This window comes from Anoplopoma fimbria, chromosome 17 (assembly GCF_027596085.1).
Source record: "Anoplopoma fimbria isolate UVic2021 breed Golden Eagle Sablefish chromosome 17, Afim_UVic_2022, whole genome shotgun sequence".
NCBI classification, from domain to species: domain Eukaryota; kingdom Metazoa; phylum Chordata; class Actinopteri; order Perciformes; family Anoplopomatidae; genus Anoplopoma; species Anoplopoma fimbria.
This window is the reverse complement of record NC_072465.1, coordinates 3,911,703-3,933,501: the sequence shown is the minus strand read 5'-3', so window position 1 is coordinate 3,933,501 and position 21,799 is coordinate 3,911,703. Positions and strand designations below refer to the sequence as shown.

Here is a 21,799-nt window from a genome sequence, read left to right as displayed (position 1 = left end):
ACTAATGAATTCCTGAAAAACCACTTTTCAGCGTTACTGGACACATCAATTACATTTTTACCAGCATGCATTGCCTGTCGCCACCCAAGACTAGAGAGCTTGGGGACAATGTTATTGCACAGAATTCTCTAATTATCTCATGCCTATTAATTCAGGGATTGTAAAAGGCTGACATAAAGTTCCCTCCTCTCACTCTATCCTTTTATTCCCAGCCACAGACGGGGAGAAACTCCCAGTGATCATTTAAATATTTCAGAACATCTTGGTGAGAGCCTAAAAAGCGTCAATAGCATTAAAAAGCTTTATCCACAGCACGGCTGAAACTCCACGCTGCACAGCGCTGGAACTCTGCCTCGAAAAACTTTGGTATGAAACTTTGTTTGAGGCTGTCCAATTTCAGTCAGTCAATAGAAATCTCCACATCTCCCCCTACCTCAGTTCTGTTAGCACTTATCTCCCCCTGAAAGCGTTGACCAAGGACAGTCTTTGCTCAATAAACAGAAGAATGTTTTTTTCCCCTCCTTTTTAAAAGATTGACCTTAAGACAAGAACGTTCTGACTGGATATTTGTGAGTGCTAAGGCTTAGATAACACTCTTCAATTCACTCTTGAAATGGGTCAGAGTAAAGAGGAAAATTCTTGACTCATTGTGTTCAGAGAAATCTCATATAAAGCCTTGGTCTTTTAGTCATATGGTGAAAACGAGTAGCGCTGAGTGCAAAAGAGGAATACTAATAAGTCTCGTATTAAGACAGTTCCTGATTCAAGATTGATACAGTTTCCCTTACTGCTGTAACTGGGACATTAAATATGAGCCAAGTGATTGTTACTATTCAGCTTATCCACCCCAAAACACCAACAAAGGAAATGAGAAAAGTTGATAGATGCAATGCAATAAATTCATCTTCTGGAAATAAAATGTATACAGCCATGGTTTGATTAAAACTGCAGACTGGTCTAACTTAAATATCTCCCACTGAATCTAGCATCAAAGTGAAAAACCCAGACAAGCCCACGCACTTGTTGTTTCAGCGAGGAGTAGTAATTCAATAAAGTGAGCAGCATTCGCTCATATCCCCTTCACCTTTGTCGACCTTTCGGATCATTACTCACAATGGAAAAAAAAGAGACAGCCGATGGAGGCTATTTTAGGGGTCACGGCCAAGGTCTCCAGGCAGGCACACTCCAACTTTATCCCTGTATCATCTTAAAATCTTTAATAGGCAGCTGTAAACCCTGATTAAATTAAAAAGCACTTTGAAGCCCCCAATACGAGCTCGCTGAACAGCTACTGTACTCTGAGTGATCAAAGAAAAAAACAAAACAAAAAACGTCAATTACAGTTCAGAGACTACATCAAGATTTTTTTTTCCTGTTCTGTAAAAAAGGCCTTAAAACTTCAGGAGCTGTTTTATGGACTAATGAATGCTGGTCTTGAGTATGATATCATTTCAGCAACGTGAGGCAGAACTAAGGGGCAGTATTCGGAAAGAGGAGGTGAATTAATTTATAATGGGATGTAATAGAAGTCCCAGCGCTCCTATAGGCAACTTTATTGGAGACCAAAACAAAGACAGAGCAAAAGCTAATAACCATTATGACGCATGGAACTCAAAGGGACGGCACTTCTGTAATTTAGAACAATACCAGCTCCAGTTGTAAATGAATTGCTCTCTGGGTTGAGGATATGAAGATCATCAAATCAAAGTTATACTGTATCCTTGACAAATATTCAGTTCTGATTGACTGTGGGGTGTCAAATATATTTTTTAAATTGGGCATTTCCTGCAAAACTGTTATATCATCATGCCAAATGAATGTGCTCCGATGGTTGGAGTGTTACTTTTCAGCAACACATTGAAAAATAGCCTGAACAAATTACTTAGAAGTTTTCCAAAAATGTGCGGCCAACTAGTGTAGGAAGAAAATTCATGACATGACATGCCACACTCCTCTATCTGTACACAGTGGTACATTTAGGAGGCTATAAATAAAATAATTAAATAAAAAATGCTAACTAAAAATGTTCCCACACACTTGATTACAACCATTTTTTTTATATTTGTATGACATAAAAAAGGATGAGAAAGAATTAGCAGCTTGAAATGTTATCCGTGTGTGTGTGTGTGTGTGTGTGTGTGTGTGTGTGTGTGTGTGTGTGTGTGTGTGTGTGTGTGTGTGTTGGTGTGTGTTTGTGAGTCCCTGAAGTTAACAAGTCCCATCTCTCGCCCTGCTTCCAGAGTGGCCGTCTCTAAGCTGTGCTAATCGATTGGCGAAGGAGGAAAAAGGGCCAGCATTTAATGTGTTGCATGTGAAGGATTTACTGGAGAGCAGAGCCACTGAATCAATGGCGTAGAAAATGTATCATTAGGACAGTGTCGTCCCCCCACACCACCCACTAGACCATTCCCTCACCCCCCCCCCCCCACCCCCATAAGAGTCGGAACAGAAAACACACACACACACACATTTATATCCACACTCAAACTGGGCTTACATGTGAAGCTTGAGCTCTCGTGCCACAATGTAAAAAAACCTTCATAAACCACACTTGCACCGAGTGAATCTCTTGTAACACAAATGCTTGAACACACACTTGTTAAAAGCTCCCCTGATGGCAAAACAGACACACACACACACACACACACACACACACACACACACACACACACACACACACACACACACACACACACACACACACACACACACACACACCGAACCTCTCGAGCTGTCCCCACTATCCAGGCAGACGAATCATCTCACTCTCATTCTACCTCAGCCATTTTGTCTGGGAATGTTTGGATCCAAATTTAGCTTTTTAAGTATAAATTATTAAAAGTGGAGTGATTCCTAAGATAGACCAAAAGTCTGCACCGATACGGACCAGGCTAAGCACTTTCGGAAATGTATGCTGACTAATATAACAATGTATGACTAATAACAGATGGACTTTTATATAAATAATGTCCAATAAATAAATGTTCACTGTTTCAATTGGAACTTTACGCTTGGCAGAGTGGAAAAACCTCTGAAACAGTGTTTAGACCATCATGGGACTCGAAAACTCTCCTCTGAAAACCAGACAACACAGAACTTCATGGCTGAAAGTCTTATTTAATCTCTTCTGTGATTTGGTTTGCTCTCATGTACCACAGGACTTTAAAAGACAGGATTAACAGTATGCTCAGATTGGAAGATTCTGCACTCTTTCATGCACAAGACCGAAGTTCAGCTCTTGTCACAATCATGCAAGTGTTTTTGATGGTAGTCTAACCTTAACCATAACTTATTCTATAGGCCATAACCTTGTTTTTTTCCCCCTGAGCTTAACCATATCGTAGTGTGTTGATTTTTTGATTTTTGGTTTTGTTAATCTTGATGAACCAAATCCTAGAAGTGGATGTTAACGCACATTGATTTACATTTTCTCTTGTGGATTCTCTACAGACAAACAGACAGACAGATAGACAGTTGGACAGAGAGACAGACATACAGACAGACAGACAGACAGACAGACAGACAGACAGACAGGTACAACATCTTGTGTCAACAGTCAGACAAGGACCTGGCAAAGCGGATTAATCAAAACTCCGTCTACAGATGAATCATGTCTCACTAAGAAGACAAAGTGCTTTAACTCTGTCATGGGAGCGGTCCCATGTCTCGTCCCCCCGGTAAAACACTTACAGGATAAACACTCCCATTAATATTCCTCTGTGCACCTCTCCTCTCCTCTCGACTCGCCTCTCCTCTCCTTTCCACTCCCTGTCCTATTATCCTGCCTCGGCGGACATCCTGTCCTGTCCCGTCCGCCTTGCCAACCTGCAAGATGGAGATGAGAGGACGATCCAACACAGAAGGGGGAACATGAATCATTACACTTCCTGTTGTTGCACTCCGTCCGGGGAAGGAAGAGAGAGGACGCCCCCGGGGCTCCGATTGATTCCGGAGACTTAATTGGGTTTATTAGCCAAGATGTTGGGCCCCGCGAGGAGGCTCCCAGAGGCCGTCGAGTTCCCCCCCACTCCCATTCCCACTCTTCTGAAGGAGAAAGCCTGCGTAATTGTTTTCCCTCCATCTTCTGTGTCATTGTCAGATGGGTCCTGCGGGATTATTAGCAACCCCAGGTCCCTCAATAATTCATCCAGAGCTATTTATACACAGATGGAGAGTCCTCTAAAGTCTCCCCCAGTGAGCTTATCTGACGCTTAGACAGACAGAGAGAGAGAGAGTGATGAGGAGACACAGTGCTACAAAGGGAGAAGCAAGAGAGAGATAGAAAGAGAGAAAATGGGAGAGACGTACAAAGAGAGTAAGGATGATGGAGAGAGGCGATCACAAAAAGAAATGCAAAGGCGAAGGGAAGGAAACAGTGTATAAAATAGTGAGAGCGAGAGACAACAGCGTTTTAGGTAGACACAATGACAATGTTTCTGGTGTGCATTGAGTTTCAAGGTGAAACTCTCTCGTCTGCTTTGCCAAAGTGAACAAAAGCACCGTCCCGGGAATAGCACACCCTCACACAACACACATTAATGGCTTTTAATCTCCCCCCCTTTTTCCTCCATTTAACACAATTAAGATGTTTGCAAAGCTAACATGGACCACTAGTCGCTATAGGAAGGACACATGAAAGACATCCAGGGATTTCCATATGCAAAGTAAACACAGTTATCCGTCCTTTCTAACGTGTCAGTGCATAAGACCAACAAAACGGCAGCCAGCCATTTCTTAAATCACCTAATAATTCAAACATAACATTAACACATTAGCATATTGACATTAGCGCATTAAGTAGCTACTAATCCCAAGCAGATAGCGGTTGTGCTACAGGAGGCTGCGAGACGGCATGCTTTTAATGGCTTTGCAGTTACCTGCATCTTTAAGCCTGCAAGTTGAGGAGACATTTTGTTGTCGTTGGGCTAATGAAGCCTTTGGCACACAACGTTGATTTTCAAAGTCCCTTTGTTGGTGCTCCAGCCACAGATAATTATATATATTCATCCCCTTTGGCAGTCACTTTTATCCAGCTCATTTAGAAAGCTTGGCTTCCTCTTGGACAAATTGGGACATTGAAAGGCAGATTGGAGTGATAGTTTTTACATTTTGCATCGATGGCACATTAATCAGGGCAACTATAGCTATGGGAAAAGACTTGCTTAAACACCCTGGGAAAAGCTGCTCATTTGTCTGTTGCAAATAGTCTCACAAAACTTATGTCATTATCTAAAATACTTTCTTTCTGCATGCATAAATAGGAAATGTCTTGAGCTGTAAATCCATAATGGACCATAACACGTGAACTGCTGATTAATTTACAGAATTAGTAATACATCATACAATATTTTATTTTAGTTTACTTAAATGAGGCACTGTTTTACAGCTTATGGTCTATAATAGCTCAGTCTACTGAAGTGCGTCAGGGAGAGTCACCTGAACACAAAATTATATTATTAAATTATAGCTCTTAATATTCAGAAACTTTGCTTTAGTATGCTGAACACGTTGTCATGTTTCTCAATTGATTTTTAATTATTTTTTCTTTAATGTTGCTGAGTAAAACGTTTTCATGTTTTACTTAAATTGAAACCACTTTTGATGAAAATATTTTTGGAACATGACACTGGAAACTAATTCTCTATATTTATTTATGAAGTTGACTTTTGTGAGGTTAGGGAACAGCCTATGCCAAATTAATTGCTACTGCCCAGTGCGTCCTCATGGTATTGATAAACGATCCATAGAGGAACGCATTGTATTCTCTCTCTCACTCTCTCTCTTACTCACACACACACACACACACACACACACACACACACACACACACACACACACACACACACACACACACACACACACACACACACACACACACACACACACACACACACACACACACACACTTGCTGCTGTTGCTCTGGGGAAAGGAAAGCTTATCAACTAGCCAATGCTCACAAACTCACACACCTGCGCGCATGCAGAGACTTCTCTGTCTCTATCTATAAACCCATGAAATCATTCCACACCAAGTGAGGCCGGGTATATATAGGTTTGGCCAGGATTCCCATCTCCTGTTCTGTGATTAAAGGACCAAACTAATGGGCTCTGTCTCGTTGGGAACCTGTGTGGGGCTGGTAGAGACCTCAGAAGCCATTAAATTGCAAATCTGTAATAATTTGCTGAAGGCTTTCTGTCCAGATCATTCCCTGGGCTGATTTGTGCATTGAAGTAACGCTCTGAATGGCCAAGCACAAAACCAGCTGAGCCCACCGGCTAGCCAGCCAAGTTAGTTTACTAGAGGGCACGCTCCGGATACACACAGGGCCATATTTACTTTACAAGAAACCACAGTGCAAACTTGTGCTGTGATTTCTCATTTAATTTCTACTTGATATAAAGGCAGCAGCTAATCATTCAAGCAACAAGGCCAGACTCAAAATATAAATATAAAATAGTTTAAATACAAATACTTACTTAGTATTAAATAAAATAGATTCCATGCCAAGTTAATATATAGCATGATAATAACATTTATTTATATAATCGTTCAAACAAATTTTTTATATTTTAATAACTTCTAAGGAAATCCCAAATTTGGTGCAATTAAATGCATAAGTTAAAAGATTGTTTATGATAAGAAAATACAAAGCACTGCAATATAAATAAATTATAGGTGAAACATCATTAGATAGGTAATGTTCAGGTTACGTTTAATAGACATAACTCTCTTTCTGCTCTTTGTTTGATGTAAATATAATACTACTAAATCAAACACTGTTAGTTTTGTATTGGCTGTTGCTCCCTTTTTCAGTTGTATATATATTTTTACTAAATCAGTGAAAAATGTATTAATTTCTATAGAATATGTACATTTGTCCCCTAACCACCTGAATCATGTGTTAACAAACACATGAAGGTTTTCACCTGCTTTAAGAGGTATGCAACCGCTTCTGCAAAATGATCCTCACAGACTGCATGAACTTGCTTAAAGCCAGCTCATGTGTTTAAGAGCCTCTCTTAAAGACCTTACATATGTCTTTAAGGGATGATATATTTTCTCAATACACTTTTGAATATGATAGATTGGGTCCAATATGAATGCTCACTTTTCTGCTAAAGGTAAGACAGTTAGTTTGCATTTGGAGGTCCTTAAGCATCAACAGTTATGTGCTTTTCTGTCCTTTTTTATAACCAATTCAACAATATTTTAAAGTAAAAATACAGCTCTATAAAAAGTGAAACGACAATAAAAATGGTTATTTTAGTAACTTGGACTACTGGAAATTACTTCAGAACAGCAACGGTTTTTCCAGACTTTGTGTCACCGAAAAGGCATAGAACCTCTCGGCTGCTGTATGTTGGTGGAAGTGTGAATGAACTGATGTGCAGCAAGTAGCTACTTTGCAGTTGCACACTCATCTATTCTTGCAGACGTTAAACACACTAAAACTTGAATACTATATTATACTGCACAGCCACATTAACATGTTGAAGTACGTGAAGAAAATGCAGGAGCTAACAAACACAGGCAAAAAAGATAGACTGACAAATATACAGTAAAAACCTGTCCAATTAACATGTTGTCAGAGATCCATTTAATATGGAGGGCACTTGCTTATTTACCCCCGAGGTGGCTGGAGCTGCAGGAGTCTAATTCTGCTCCCATTCCAGGAAGGTCATTCTCCCTTCTCGAGCCATGATGGCCACAGAGTAGTGCTTAAATCTGGCAAAACGCAGCCTATAAATTACAGCAGAGGACAGAGGGGTCAAAGCCTGGCATGGAACTGGGCCAGAAGCTATCAATCTGCCGAGGCCAGCGAGGGCGACATCTGTCTCTGGGACTCCCTCACTCTTTCTACTTCTCTCTCTCTCTGTCTTTTCTTCTCAGCCTCTTCCCTCTTCCTTTTCATTCCTTTAGCTCACTCTGTGCCTGTCATTGAACAATCTCTCTGTGACTCCATTTTTAGTCTGCACATCTCTTTACAATCTCTGCTCTCATTCTTGTGTACCGCTCTGCCTCTTGATATTCTTTGTCTGTCTTTGTGTGCAACCCCCCACCCGAACTCTCTTCCATGGATCTCCCTCGCCTCTTTTCACGCATTCTCTTACATCATCCCTGTTTCAACATCTCTCTAATTCTCCTTCCCTCTCTCCCTCGCTCTCTCTGTCTTGAGCTCCTTGTCGTTTTACGCACTCTTGCACCATCTCCCTCTGCAGCGATATGTTTTGGTCTATCTGCTCTCCAACCAGCAGGATAGGGTAAAGCCTTGATGTACTTTCCCTCAATGTGATGCCAATATGATTTGAATGGTAATATCTGATAGCAAAAGGCTCTGATTTGCACCGTTTGGGGAATGAAAATAGAATGATGGTTACCTAGAAACATCTAGAAAATTTGAAAGCTGTTCAGTTGCCTTTTGTCATTCAAAACTGTGCACAGCTAAAGATTATTCATAAATATAAAATGGAGCAGAGCTTATCTGACCTGAGTTGCTAACTTCAGATATCCCTTGTGCATCTGTTAAAAAGAAGTGGCAGTTTAAATGTAAGACGCCGAATCTGGGAGTCAAAACTTGTCAAGCCTAATCAACAACAAAGATTTGTTTTTGGTCGATACTTCTGCTAGTTTAATAAGAACATTGTGCATTACATTTGCTACCCAAACCTTCGAAAACTTCTATATGACTTATTAATCCTCCTCCATTTTCTGAATCAAACTTGGTGTTGAATAATTGAGAGAGATCTTTGAAAAGCCCTAACCTCCATTCCCACCTTCCTTTTACAAGTCAACGTGGTGCATTTTTAATTGGGGGACATGAAATAGGCATGAAGGGAGATGGGAAGAAAGTGAATCGAATCAGGGACACTCAAACCTGGCATTCGTCGCACAGCACAGAAGATTGTATTCACCCATACAGAGAAAGCTAAATACGTGTCTGGTATGACAAGGCACACATGCTCAACAATTTTTGACATCTTTTCTGTCTGGGACAAATAAAACATGGCTCATGGATTCCTTGACACGCCACTTCGAGTTATGTTTCGCATTTTGTTGAGATCATCAATCCAACTTTCTATGAACACTAAATTTCCTAAGCTGAAAGATTCGTATATGAGCCAATTGCGTATGGGCTAAAATGTTAATTAAAAGAATATGTAGCTGTGGTTGAAAAATTGCTAAGGCTAATTACAATATCTGTTCGGAAAGTAAAAATATATATTTTTTTCTGTGATATTAAAACATACCTTTAACTTGAAAACAATGTTAGAAATAGAAGAGAAAAAATAAATAGGATATTAGATAAAAGTAATTTGGAGCAGAATATGTAACAATAATTAATGCTTCCTGGATATGCATTAATGGGCCATTGCCAAAGTTAGCGGTGACAACCTTTGTGTCTATTCTTCATAATGCTGCTGTGTCATGCTGCTATTTCCTCGTGGACAGCCTCTGCAGTAGAGAGCTGCAGCTGGACCCATTTTCATGAGCACACTGAGGGTTTGAGTCGGGTTTGGGCCTTATATATTAATGTTACAATTTAACGTTAAAAGTTAATATGAAGTACTGCTTTAACTAGGTCTGATATTTGGCACATGTAGTAATATACTTTGCAGTTTAATTGCACACACACACGCACGCACGCACGCACACACGCACGCACGCACGCACGCACGCATACATATGCACATAAAGGGATGAGCACACAACAAATATTCTGAGAAAATGTATACACACATATACTGTACACGTACAGATACTGTTCACGGATATTATAATAATACATATCATAATGCCTCCTGACTGTGCAAAGCTTGATAAAAGGAGCATACAGCTCTAATCCAAAAGGCAAAAAACACCAGTTTCCAAGTGCACACACAAGGGAGATTCTTTACCTTTTGACTGGTAATCAAAGGAAATGGTGTTTAGGTCTTTAACACTAAACAACAACATACAGAGCATGTTGCATGCTTAATTGCAATTGATAAGCAAGCCAAAAATGGAACAAAATGTAAAGTATATAGAGTTCAAATAGAGAAAGAAATCACACATGGGGACTAAGCATGTAGTCGTGGTATTGGAGTAACATGGGTGAAGCTATACATTTTTATAATTATCATTATATTATGCTTATCATCCTCTTAGCTAATAATGAACTACAATGACATTTCAAAACTTGTCAAAACAATTATATGACGCTAAATTAAAAATTGCAGGGCACTTCCCCACAGGACGCTCTCTTATTAGCAATGATATCATCAGTAGTAATCTCAAAAACAACATGTAAGACTTTCCAACATTTCAATAGTATTGCATTCCCCATCTCCTGAACTGGCCACCGGTATTTGAAGCAGGGGGGCTATGAAGTGGTATTAAGCGTACCTAAAAGATAGAAAAGGCCCTAAAGCGTCAAGTTTTAAAAATTGAGCACGAAGCACAATAACACTTAGATGATGCAAGAGCCTTGAAAACAGAAAATATTTACTCCTCTAAGGAGCATTTGTCAGAAAAGGATTTTTTTCATCCTCTGGAAGAATGTTATACTGGGGCATTGAACACAGCAACAGGAAAGCAAGAGCTAGAAGTAAGAAGGTGCAAGTTGTTTAGCCTCTCTTTATGGAAAACAAAAGGCCTTATGTTGATGAAACATTTAAGGTAGATTTTATTTTAACCTAGTTGAGGGCTATCAAAAAACATCATACGCCTGGAGTTGTTCTCACACCAGAAAACTTACTTGGAAATAGAAGAAAATAAGCAAATAAAAATGTCTCCCTGTCTGTAAAAAATGAGATGAGTAGCCTCTCTGACCTGCAACAATGACCACATAACTTCAGTGTTGTGCCTCACGCCAGGTCAGCACCGCTGTCCACAGTGAGCCATGACTTCGCCATGTGGAACAATTAACTACAAACTAGCACCCTGATTTCTGCTGACTACACAATTTTACTGTATGATTCTAGTAGATGTGCATGTGCCCCTGAACTATCAACACAAATGTTTTCTGTCAAACAAGACAGAATTGCACGGTAATTGTAATTTATGGCGTTTCAAATGTGCAACCCTTTAAACTCTTCATCTTTGTTACTGTTAGATATGTATTTCATATACTTTATATATATATATATATATATATATATATATATATATATATATCAATTTAATCGTATCTGTGTTCACAAAACTTGCAATTTGTGCTGAATGTATGCCTTTGGAGGGGAAATGAGATGAACATGAAGGTAGAGCCATCCCTTTACATTATCGCTCTCTTTCTGTATGTAAAGGTCAGTGGTTTTAATGAGAGGGCCGCTGAGGTCAGAAGAGCCATTGGGCTCCTCCTCTCTGACAGGCCTCATGACTCCAAACCTGCTGTTAGCATGCTAATCCTTGCAGAAGCTCCATGAGCACTCCCTCCTTTGGCTTGGTGCGGTCATCTCTCACTGTGACTAACTGGCTCCCTGCTCGGCCATCAGCCGGCCCTCATCTGACAGTCCCCTCCAATAATAATGGACAACAGAGGCAGTGCTGCCTTGACAACGGCCCTCCTGACAAATTAGGCTCACTGTACTCCCCGTTCTGGCTCCGCCTCTTGTTTCCCTCTTGTTGCTTGGCAGTTCTGGGCTTTGCCAGGACAGGGGTGTTGTTTTGGCGTTTGGCACTGGAGGTCAGTCGTACTTTGGTAAGAAGCGACCTCCTCTGTGACACATGTTGCCTTTCTCCCTGACAAAAAAAGTCAAAAGTCGATTGTGATGCGTCTGTATAGGAACAGGGCACAATGTGGGGCCTGAGTGCGCATTCTGAGCTGAGCTGAGTGGAGGATTCTGGGCCAGGGAGGAGAGGAGGAGCACATGAACACATACACACATACACACCCACAGACACACACACACACTCATCCCAAACCAAACGCGAGGGGAGGAGAGAGAGGGATCCCACAGAGAGAGAATGATGCAACGAGAGTGAAATTTTTCGGCCGGAACGCATGCTGCATTAACGCAGACCAGCAGGACGAAAACAAAACACACCCGCGCCTCTTTTTCTCTTTGTTCAAAGCCCAATTTGGTTTTACCCTCCTTTTCTTCTGCACGCGGTACTATAATGGCAACCTGTAACACCTAATTGCCTGCAATAAAACACAGCATGAGACTTTCATGTTTTTGGCATCGTGACTTCCTGGCCTCACCAAACACGTTGAGCCCAATGATCTGCTCTGAACCTGCTCCCTTGACACATTCACTTAAAAGGGTTGAAATATCAATACTGTAGACATTCAGGGGGAACCATAACTCCCTTTATGACCTGGGTAGATTATAGCCCCCATCTGTAGCATAAGCCATTGACAGTATGGGTAAATTTAAACAAGATCATCACACTGTATCTCCACTTGCTTGATTTCAAACGTATTAAACCATTTTCTCAAGTATTGATATTAAATTACAAAATAGCTTAACAGCCAAGATATTATCATTAATCACCACCGTTATTTTATTACAGGAAGCTAGTAGTATCTTCTCTTGAAAGTAGATGATTTGCACCAAAGACCTATGACATTTACATCACTTGCCAGGTCAAAATGGACTATTTGGCCCATATCTTAATGAGGTTTCAACACCTGCTTTGACTTTGAGCAACTCCTTGGCTTTGCAACCACTTTAACTATCTGAGCCTATGGGGAGAGCTGTTGCTAATGTATTTAGTTTGGCCAAGGACAAATATATTACTCACATTAAATTACCACCAAATGAAACAACAGCGGTAAAACAAACTTGGTGACAGTTGCATTTGCATTTGCTTGGAAAAAATGAAGATGTAGACAATAAAGGTTTGCCCTGGAACACAATACCGCCTGAAGATGTGACAGCCGTAGACAATAGATAACAACCTTCAGTTATTAAATGTCTTGCCCGTATCATTGCGGCTCAATTGCCCCGGTGATTATTACATGAAATCAGGCTGATGAATAGTGCTAGCAATCATATCTACACCTTCTTCTTCCTGAAAAGACCCCCACCTCCCATGCTGCATTGCCAACGAAAAGAGAAAGAGAAACGGGCCGGCTCTTTGTGCTAGCCTTGCCTCTCAGCCCCGTTGTGCTTGGTAGCAGCAGCAGCCGGTGACCATTATAAATGGCCTCTATTAGCATGGCTCGGTCGCAGAGGGGAGAGAAATAAAATCATTGGGAGAATGTAGGCCTGCACTGGTGTCCCTGCGCTCGCTCCCAGCCTCTGCAGATCCCCGTCCCATGCTCCCCTCCTCCTCGCTCCCTCCACCCCTCCATTCCAAGGGGACAGAATCCTAAAGACTAGATTACTAGTGATACATGGAGTCATTATGGGGAGGGTTATGGCAATAGTATCACAGGCACGGCTGACAATGGCTATAATAGGGGTCTCTTTCTTTGGAGGTAGCATTACCATATAAGGCTGTTTCTTTAGGCTTGTTGATGTACAGGAGAACATGAGGGCCTTTTATTACCTGCCGTAGCAGAAAAAGCTCTGTATTATCTAGCTGAAGACCATGCTTATTTCTTTGTAAAAGTGCCATGTCACTTTGGGTAAGTTAAATGAATGCAACAGCATCCCCAGATGAGGCATTACATTGTTAGCGATGACAGTTACTGTACAAAGTAAGTGCCACTGGGAGAGAAAAAGCAGAGGTAGAACAAAATTGTAAAGGAAATGGCAGTTGATCATCTGTAATCTTTGTATTTCCACAACCATTATCCAGTATGTCCTTTCACTGAACAGGCAACATGTCAGTGCAAGCACAAAAAGAGACAAGACAAAGGGCAAAGAGGGAAAGCAAAGAATGACGGGTATAAGGCAGAGTTAATGAAGAGGAGAAAAGATGGGGGGAAGAGGAGTTTTCTCGTGGGCCGTTCTATAGACTTCACTCTACTGGAGCATTTCACACCTTAAAGGGTCATCATGCCCTCAGTTTGACTCTTTCTACTCTATAGCAGGACTCTGAAAAATGCATACTGCATGAAGGAGCTGGGGTTGGAGGGAAGAGGGAGGAGTAGTGAAAGATCTTAACATGTATGTACACATGTACATTTATATATTTGTACAAAATGGAATAAGACATTTTAACCGCCAAAATTGCATTATTGAGTTAAAGGCCATTCATCTTCTGAGCAGTTTAGATGTATTTTTACAGGGCATAGAAAAGCAGATACTGCATGCATTATTTCTCTTCAGAGTATTTGTATATTTGCATGTAAGTGTATTTACTCTTGTGTCAAACTCTTGCTGTGATAGCATATTATACCTGATTCATGTTATGCTGGGAAGTCTTCAATAAAACCAGTATGATGGCAGTGCACACAGTCAGTCACTTTGCCTGTTATTTGTGGGACGTGCTGTCTTTTACTGCTAATTTGGGAATCTTCTGTGGAAACCTCGGGAGGAGTGTTGAAGGGAGAATGTGGCCTTCAAGCAGGTTGCAGTGAGCCAGTGAGCTGGTGAGCCAGGGAGTAGCTAGTGCCTCCAGCTAGTTAAAATATGAGCGTAGCGGGGGCTCGCTAATGAAAGCGGGGGCCCTGCCCGGGAAGCAGGGCCGTATATCGCGATGAGGAGACAGTTTTTAGAATCAGCTGGCGAGCCGTGCCTTTAGTTCTGGGGCCACTGGTGATTAACTGTCCAACAGGGAGTCACTACTACAGCTGGGCTATTAATAAAAGATAACCCCCCTCCCTCCCTCTCTGCTCTTCTCCACCTCTTTGGTTCCCCCCCATGCCTGCAGACAGTCTCCACCCTCTGGAATTATTTGTATATCATAATCATTTCCTGACACATGGTGCATGTCACACATTGTTTACATGGGGCAGAGGAGGCTTTAAAGGGTGGGGGGGGGAGGAAAGGGAACTCCCAAAAAGTGATAGCTCATTCTTAATGTACTTTGCTCCCCTGGGAGATGCCCTGCAGGTATAGCAGATCAATTAGTGACCTCTCGTCAGATGGGGATTTGCAGAGAATGACCCTTCCCTTGAGAGAGGAGAATAAAATACAGGGATAAAGCGCCATCATTCCTGTTGCACCAGAAATACAAGGCTGGTCGTTAATATTACACCGAATGGCCATGTAGCACTGTTATACCAAAAGTTTATGATAATTAATTACCGTAACAAATGGATGGTCTCAGGGTTTCAGTAGGAACAGTTATAAAAAATAGACCCAAGTAATGAGCAGTGCTGGGTCAGAACATATAAAAATCAATTAAAATGTCAGTCTGTGCAATTTACATTTATACTTTGTAATTTGGATTTCACAATAAATAAGCCACTTAACAATCTTAATAATCTAATAAAAAAAAAAACTACTCTACAAAAGTATAATATACATAGGCCTACTTTTCTTGTGTTTTGCAAGTCAATAGCCACACATATATCAAATAAACATCCATGTACATTTTGATCTACACTATATGGAATAGAGGGATTGTACTTATACACACACACACACACACACACACACACACACACACACACACACACACACACACACACACACACACAGAGAGAGAGTTACGGGCAATCAAACACAGCCTCCCTGCTATTGCAACGACAAAACGTGAGGTTAATGGTCTGGGTTTAGCACTGTAGTGACTGGAAGCAGGTTTACAACCACTAGATGTGTGAACACACCCGTGCACACTGCCCACACAGGAACATTGCACCTCCTAATATCACCCAACATAAATCCATGCCGTCGTGACTCCCGATTCGTGACACTCTCATACTTGGATATGTTTGCACAAAAAAAACGATGCACTGAATTGGAGAACCAATGAAAAGGAATACAAGAAAATGCATTCTTCAGTCACACAGACAATTTCACAATTTCTTCTACCCAACAAATCCTGCATGATCCAGGACACTCATGCTACATATTTCACAAATAAGTGGAACCATAGTAAAAAATGGGTTTCACCGACCTTTGTGCATGCCCGTGAAGCGGTCCTTCAGCACAGTGAGCTCGTAGATCTTCCCGAACTCCTCGAAGAGGGGCCGGAGGTCCTTCTCGTCCAGGTTGCGGGGGATCTGACCGATGAAGAGTTTGATGGCATCGTGGTCTTTCATGGGGATGGTGGCCGGGCAGCCCACCGGACTGTGGCTGTGACTTAATCCGTTCACCAGCCCGTTCGTGCTGGCGACACCGACACCGTGCACCGTGCCGTCCACCTGCCCATTGGTTAAAGTTGCCATCTTCGGAACCGGCCAGTGAGTTGGGATGGGGGTCCAAACAGCAGCAGATGGTGATAGTGGAGAAGCTGTTGGAAGTCTTGGGTCAAAATTTGGTTCCGAGCCGTGCCAGAGCCGTCCTATCACAGCCAATATTTACACTGATGTGAAAACACATGTAGCGTTTGGCGAAGACGCATATCAAAAGCGCGCAATGCCGTCGATCCCCGGTGGAGGCTTTGATTCCTTATATGTATGTCCTACCCAATAACTCGTTCATTGATTTCATAAAAGAGAGACAGAGAGAAGAAGGGAGGGAGAGGGAGAGAGAGAGAGAGGGAGAGAGACCAAGAGCGTCCACTGTCTATTTACACCCACGTCCCCTCGTCCCAGCTTCTTGGCACCCTTTTATTTTTTTTTTGCATTGAGGAGTCGGTATGGGTGTCTTCTCGGTTTAAACGGACAGGACCGGTTCAATGTCCACCAGAACAGTGGGGAGGTGTGGAGAAAGAGGGACGCTGTAAACTCGGCTTATGTCAAACCCAGCCTTGTCTGTCCCCCCTTTTCTTATGCGAAGTCCAAATGGTACATCCCACCACAGAGAGAGAGGCTCTATAAATAGAGAAATATAGAGAATACGGTCCTTTGTGCTCCTACTCTGGGCAAATAACTACACATTCACCAACTCATGATAATTCATCGTGACTGGCATGCTTTACACTATTCCTGTTAATTGCAATAAGCTTGTACAGCTGTCTTAGCCTACAAGAATAAAAGAAGTTCTATTCATTCTAAATAAACATTGGCTATAGATGATGAAGTGAGAAGATGGCTGTTTTTATACAGTTTAATTTCGTTAAATCACACTTCATATGATGTTAAATCCTCGCTCATCTTCGACGGCAGCAGAGAGTCTCTGCATCCTCGCTTCGCTCCTGGAGGTGGACAGCTCCGTGGTGCTGAAATGAAGTCCCATTGGAGAAATGAAGAATACACCGATGCAGGATTCTTCAGACGTTTCTGATCGTTATTGTTGAGGGGAAAGCACCGGTGAGACGACGTGTTATTAGCTTCCTCCAGCCAATTTACAAAGTCATGTGGATTAGATGATTTGATTTCCAGAAAGGGGAAGTCTGTGAGCACCGCCGAGCGGCGTAGAGAGGGGGCACATGGAAGGAGAGGGAAAGAAAGTCACCCAGGAGTGGGACAAATTGACAAGATGTACAGAAATTCACATTCAGCGATGTTTAGCAACTCTTTAGGTTTCTTCAGATGATGAGAATACTCACAAAGGCAAAAGAAAAAAAGTCTCAATATCATAATTTACGCTACAAATGCACAGTTTCTCAGGAAAAAAATAAAGGTTGATTGATCATTTTGGAAGAACATCCAATATTCGTCATGAAATTAATTTTAAGATTACTTTAGACCTTTAGGCATCAACCAAACCGTTTTTAATCAAATTTAAAGTGGCCAGTCTGAATAACAGTCCTTGATTTATGAAAATCCCCCTATGAATGAGTTAGGCGTTGATATTAAACACCGCTCAGAGTGGAAGGTCTAAAACCCTTATATATAAATTAAAAGCATATTTACATGTGTCATGGAAATAGTCTGAGCATTTTTGATTAAATTGCAAATAGGAAAAAAAAAGCTCTCTTAGGTTAACCATATACACATTTAGGCATCATGCTCCAGGACAGAATGATCTTTATTATCCGACACTGAACACCATCTTACTCTCATATAACAGCAGTCTGCTTTGCTCCTCATTTGTGATCTAAAAGCTGTGAATTGTGTGACCTGGAGAGGGTGCAAACAGAATGACAGTAGGTTTAAATGTCCACTCTCATACCTGGTGTAATGCATACAGACAGGCACATCTTTTGAATATAAGATCAGATATTTCAAATTCAATCCCACCTGAGCCCTGGCATAACCCCTCATTTATGAGCATTGGCTATTTAACTTATTCCTTAAGGAGTCAGTTCATGGTGTTTATCTCTACTCCCAAAGGACATCTACAATACTCAAAGTCATGGAAATGTGTAAATGATAAGAGTGATTATATTCCTATGGAAATCCAGTCTGATGAATGCCGTTCAGTTGTCAGCAAAGTATCAGATATGTAAAATGAATCAGTGACAGTGGAGTAATGATAACCTTGGCAATTGTGTCTCAAGCTGGTTGGTCTTTTTAAATAATATGAAAAAAATATATATATTGCATTTTTCTCTTGTTCAGAAAGACAAGCAAGTCAATAGCCACACATATATCAAATAAACATCCATGTACATTTTGATCTACACTATATGGAATAGAGGGATTGTACTTATTCACACACACACACACACACACACACACACACACACACACACACACACACACACACACACACACACACACACACACACACACATATAATAATGAGTATGACCATCATGCACTTGTATATTTAGCTAAAGGTGGTTGCCTGTATATGATAATATGTTGTATTCATATTAGACCAAAGTGTTGGGTATACAGGCCACAAGGCATTGAACCATTCTCCAATGATGGGAAATATGAACTGGTAGTGTACTCCAGTTATGCTTCAGCGTCTTCAGTCAAACCACGCAGCCGAAAGGCCTCATAGTATAGCAACCATTTCCAAGGCTCATAATGTTGACCTATTTGTTTTCATTTTTGGCTATGAGGCATGCTCCCCCCCTCCGCCTAGACATTAGCCAACCATTAAATAACAAAAGCGACACACTCGGCGCCTCTCTCACCTCTTTCTGCTCTTCCGCCAGCTAAATGGCCCGGTAATGTCATCCCGTTCTCACGGCATGACCGGGCCCCAGCAGGGCGGGAGGGAGGGGGGGCTTGGCTTTCTTTGGCATGACACCGTGCTCTGCTCTCCAAGCTTTCCCTCGGGGCCACACTCCATTCACCACAGCAGCCTTGCCTGCGCTCACGCCTGACTTACCTCCAGCAATATTTTTTAATACAAGGGTGAAATGGGAGGGCACAAATCATTGTAATTATGTTCAGTGGGTACTGCCGTGATGATTATGTAAGGTATGGTGCCACGATGGCTCCCTAACGGTCTGTTTCGTCACACAACCTACCTACCTGTGAGCCTTTATGAAATGTTTTCAGCGTCGCCCGGAGTGAAATGGCTTTGGTGACTGAGCCCATCTGACTGATAATAATAACACACAATTAACGAGCAAGACGTGTTACAGTGTGTCTTTTCGCTCCCAAAATGATACTTATTCTAATCCATATGGGTATACTTAAATATCACTGTGAAGCTTTGTGCCCACTGCACAGGCGTGCTGAGAGATATCCAAGGCACCTGGTCTGTCAAATAATTTTCATTTTTATTCTCTGTTATAATAAACTCTGTACATTCCCCCTTAAAAATATCTGATTTTGATTCCCAAAGCTCCTTAGTGAAATTAGTCAAGGCTGGACTGTCAATATTTACAGATTTTTAATGGCAAGACTGCAGTTGTAAAAGAGGACAAACAAATAGATTTGAATCAGAGCAATACCAACAGAGAGCCTTTGTCCATGATGCTAAAATGAACCAAGCAATTCAACCAAATGTATTCCTCTGTCCATGGTGCTGAAACTAACTGAGCAATGCTACCAAGTATACGCCTTTGTCCATGGTGCTGAAACTAACTGAGCATGTTACTAAACAAATACCTTTGTCCATGGTGCTGAAACCAACCAAGCAATGCTACCAAACATATGCCTTTGTCCATGGTGCTGAATTTAACAAAGGGCCATACAGCTAAGTACTGCTCTTCTTATCAGGCAAGATGCCCAGTAAAATCTCAATAAGACTTAATAAAAGGCTTAAGGCCTATACGAAGACATCAGTATGGACAAGGTGTAGACAACCATATATGAAGACCCCCTATTTTTCTCAAAATATCCCTGTGAGCTCATCAAAAACAGGTCACTTCATTCCTCCCCCCTCCAAATGAACGTTTGCAATCATACAACAGAAGAGGCCTATTTTGCCCTTGGAATATTGCTCCCTTGCTCGTCATGGCTTCAATTTTCAGGTTGGGCACTGTAAACGGTTGCAGCAAGGCAAATAAATGAAAAGGGAAATGAAATTCTGGGTAGCCATGTTACACAAATAGATTGATAATCTGCATGGGGCACTATAAAGAGCTCTGGCGTTTTCAATATTACCTATTCTGCATAGTAATGTCTTTTCTCACCTCTCCTTCATATGGGACAAAGTTCTAAATCTCCTGTAGCCTTGGGACACCCAGGCTGTATATCACCTCCCAGTAATTTAGGAGGAATAGCGCAAAGGAATGAGGAAACGGCATGTGCATGACTAAATGCTCAGAAAGTTTAGAGGGACGCGGAGGGCAGGAAGGTCCCCTTTAACTTGATTAGTACCAACTTGTTAGAGATTGGAAAGGATGTGCCAAGAAAAAAAAAATACTGCACTAATTTCAAATGTGTGTATGCCGTTTTATAAAAAAAGTACACAGTGTTCCTGGCATAAACTGTGTGTGTGGCATGATGATTTTACCATATGTCACATGTGGAATTATCATATTAATTATATACAAAGACGCCCATATAGTTAACATTTAAAATTATTAGTTTGTAAAAACATTAATAAGGAGGGACATACAAATATGCAGAAACCCATAGAAATATAGCTGATAATTGGGAGATGGAATATTTCTACATTTCCTGAGGCAAAGCAACATTTTTTGGGTCATGTGTGGAACAAACAGTCTTACAGTGGAAGTTTGTTGACACTGGATTGAGATATTATCTTCCCTTGGGCAAAAACAAACAAAGGCAGAAATGCATTCAGTAACGCATTACAGCCATTAAATTATTTGTAAAACATCATTCTAGCAGATCTATGGACTAAACATGTCCTACAACCTTTGTTTAGTAGTACACACAGTGATCAAACTGTAGGAAATGCTGTGCTTGATCACATTAGCATATATGTATAGGTCCACTAAGTATTGCTACACATATTTAACACATCATTTAAATATACAAGGCATCACACTTCAGTGACCAGAAGCAATATGTATTTTTTTGCTGTTACACAAACCAAGTTTATCCAAGTTTAATAAATAATGCTGCAGTGTAAGACGTTAACAGGTGACCTATCCCTATTTCTCTATAAAAATTAAACATATGCTGCCCAAAATTCCTAAAACGAGCATACAGTCGAGCACAAAACAATAATGACAAGATGCGATGGATTTAATTAAAATAGAGCCTGTAAATTTGTGAATAGCACAGCCTCCTGGGAATCTCATTCTGTGGAGCAATGAGGTGTGTCTGTCTCTCGCCCCTGCGGTTATACCTGGGCTGCATTGGAACGAAATTAGTGCTGTGACATTTGACATGGGTGGGCGTCTCTGCCTGCGCCGAGTGCCAGCTGCACAGATCAGCCATGCTGTCAGCTCCTCTCCTTGACTGACTCGCTGCCCCGAAAACACAAGCCTCTTGACAACATCACACATACACTGGCAGTCACTGTGCACATATAAATACAGCTTTAGGGGCATGATGCACCCGCACACATGCATTCACACTCAACATGACAGAAAATTAACCCAATTCCATTGCAG

The 21,799-nt window shown here is 41.3% G+C and overlaps 1 protein-coding gene across 41 annotated transcripts in view; it reads right to left on the bottom strand.

Annotated features, from left to right (window-relative positions):
- The window catches only part of celf4 (CUGBP, Elav-like family member 4), a 74,839-nt gene extending 57,079 nt beyond the window's left edge, over window positions 1–17,760 (bottom strand). For 40 of the 41 annotated variants that reach the window (XM_054617092.1, XM_054617113.1, XM_054617088.1 and 37 more), the window contains exon 1: window positions 15,935–16,205. In XM_054617092.1, coding sequence (XP_054473067.1) covers window positions 15,935–16,205 — 271 coding nt within the window. Of the gene's footprint in view, window positions 1–15,934; window positions 16,206–17,748 lie in introns of those variants that run through there. The other variant, XM_054617085.1, reaches the window with a different exon arrangement.
- Window positions 17,761–21,799: the final 4,039 nt, after the last annotated feature.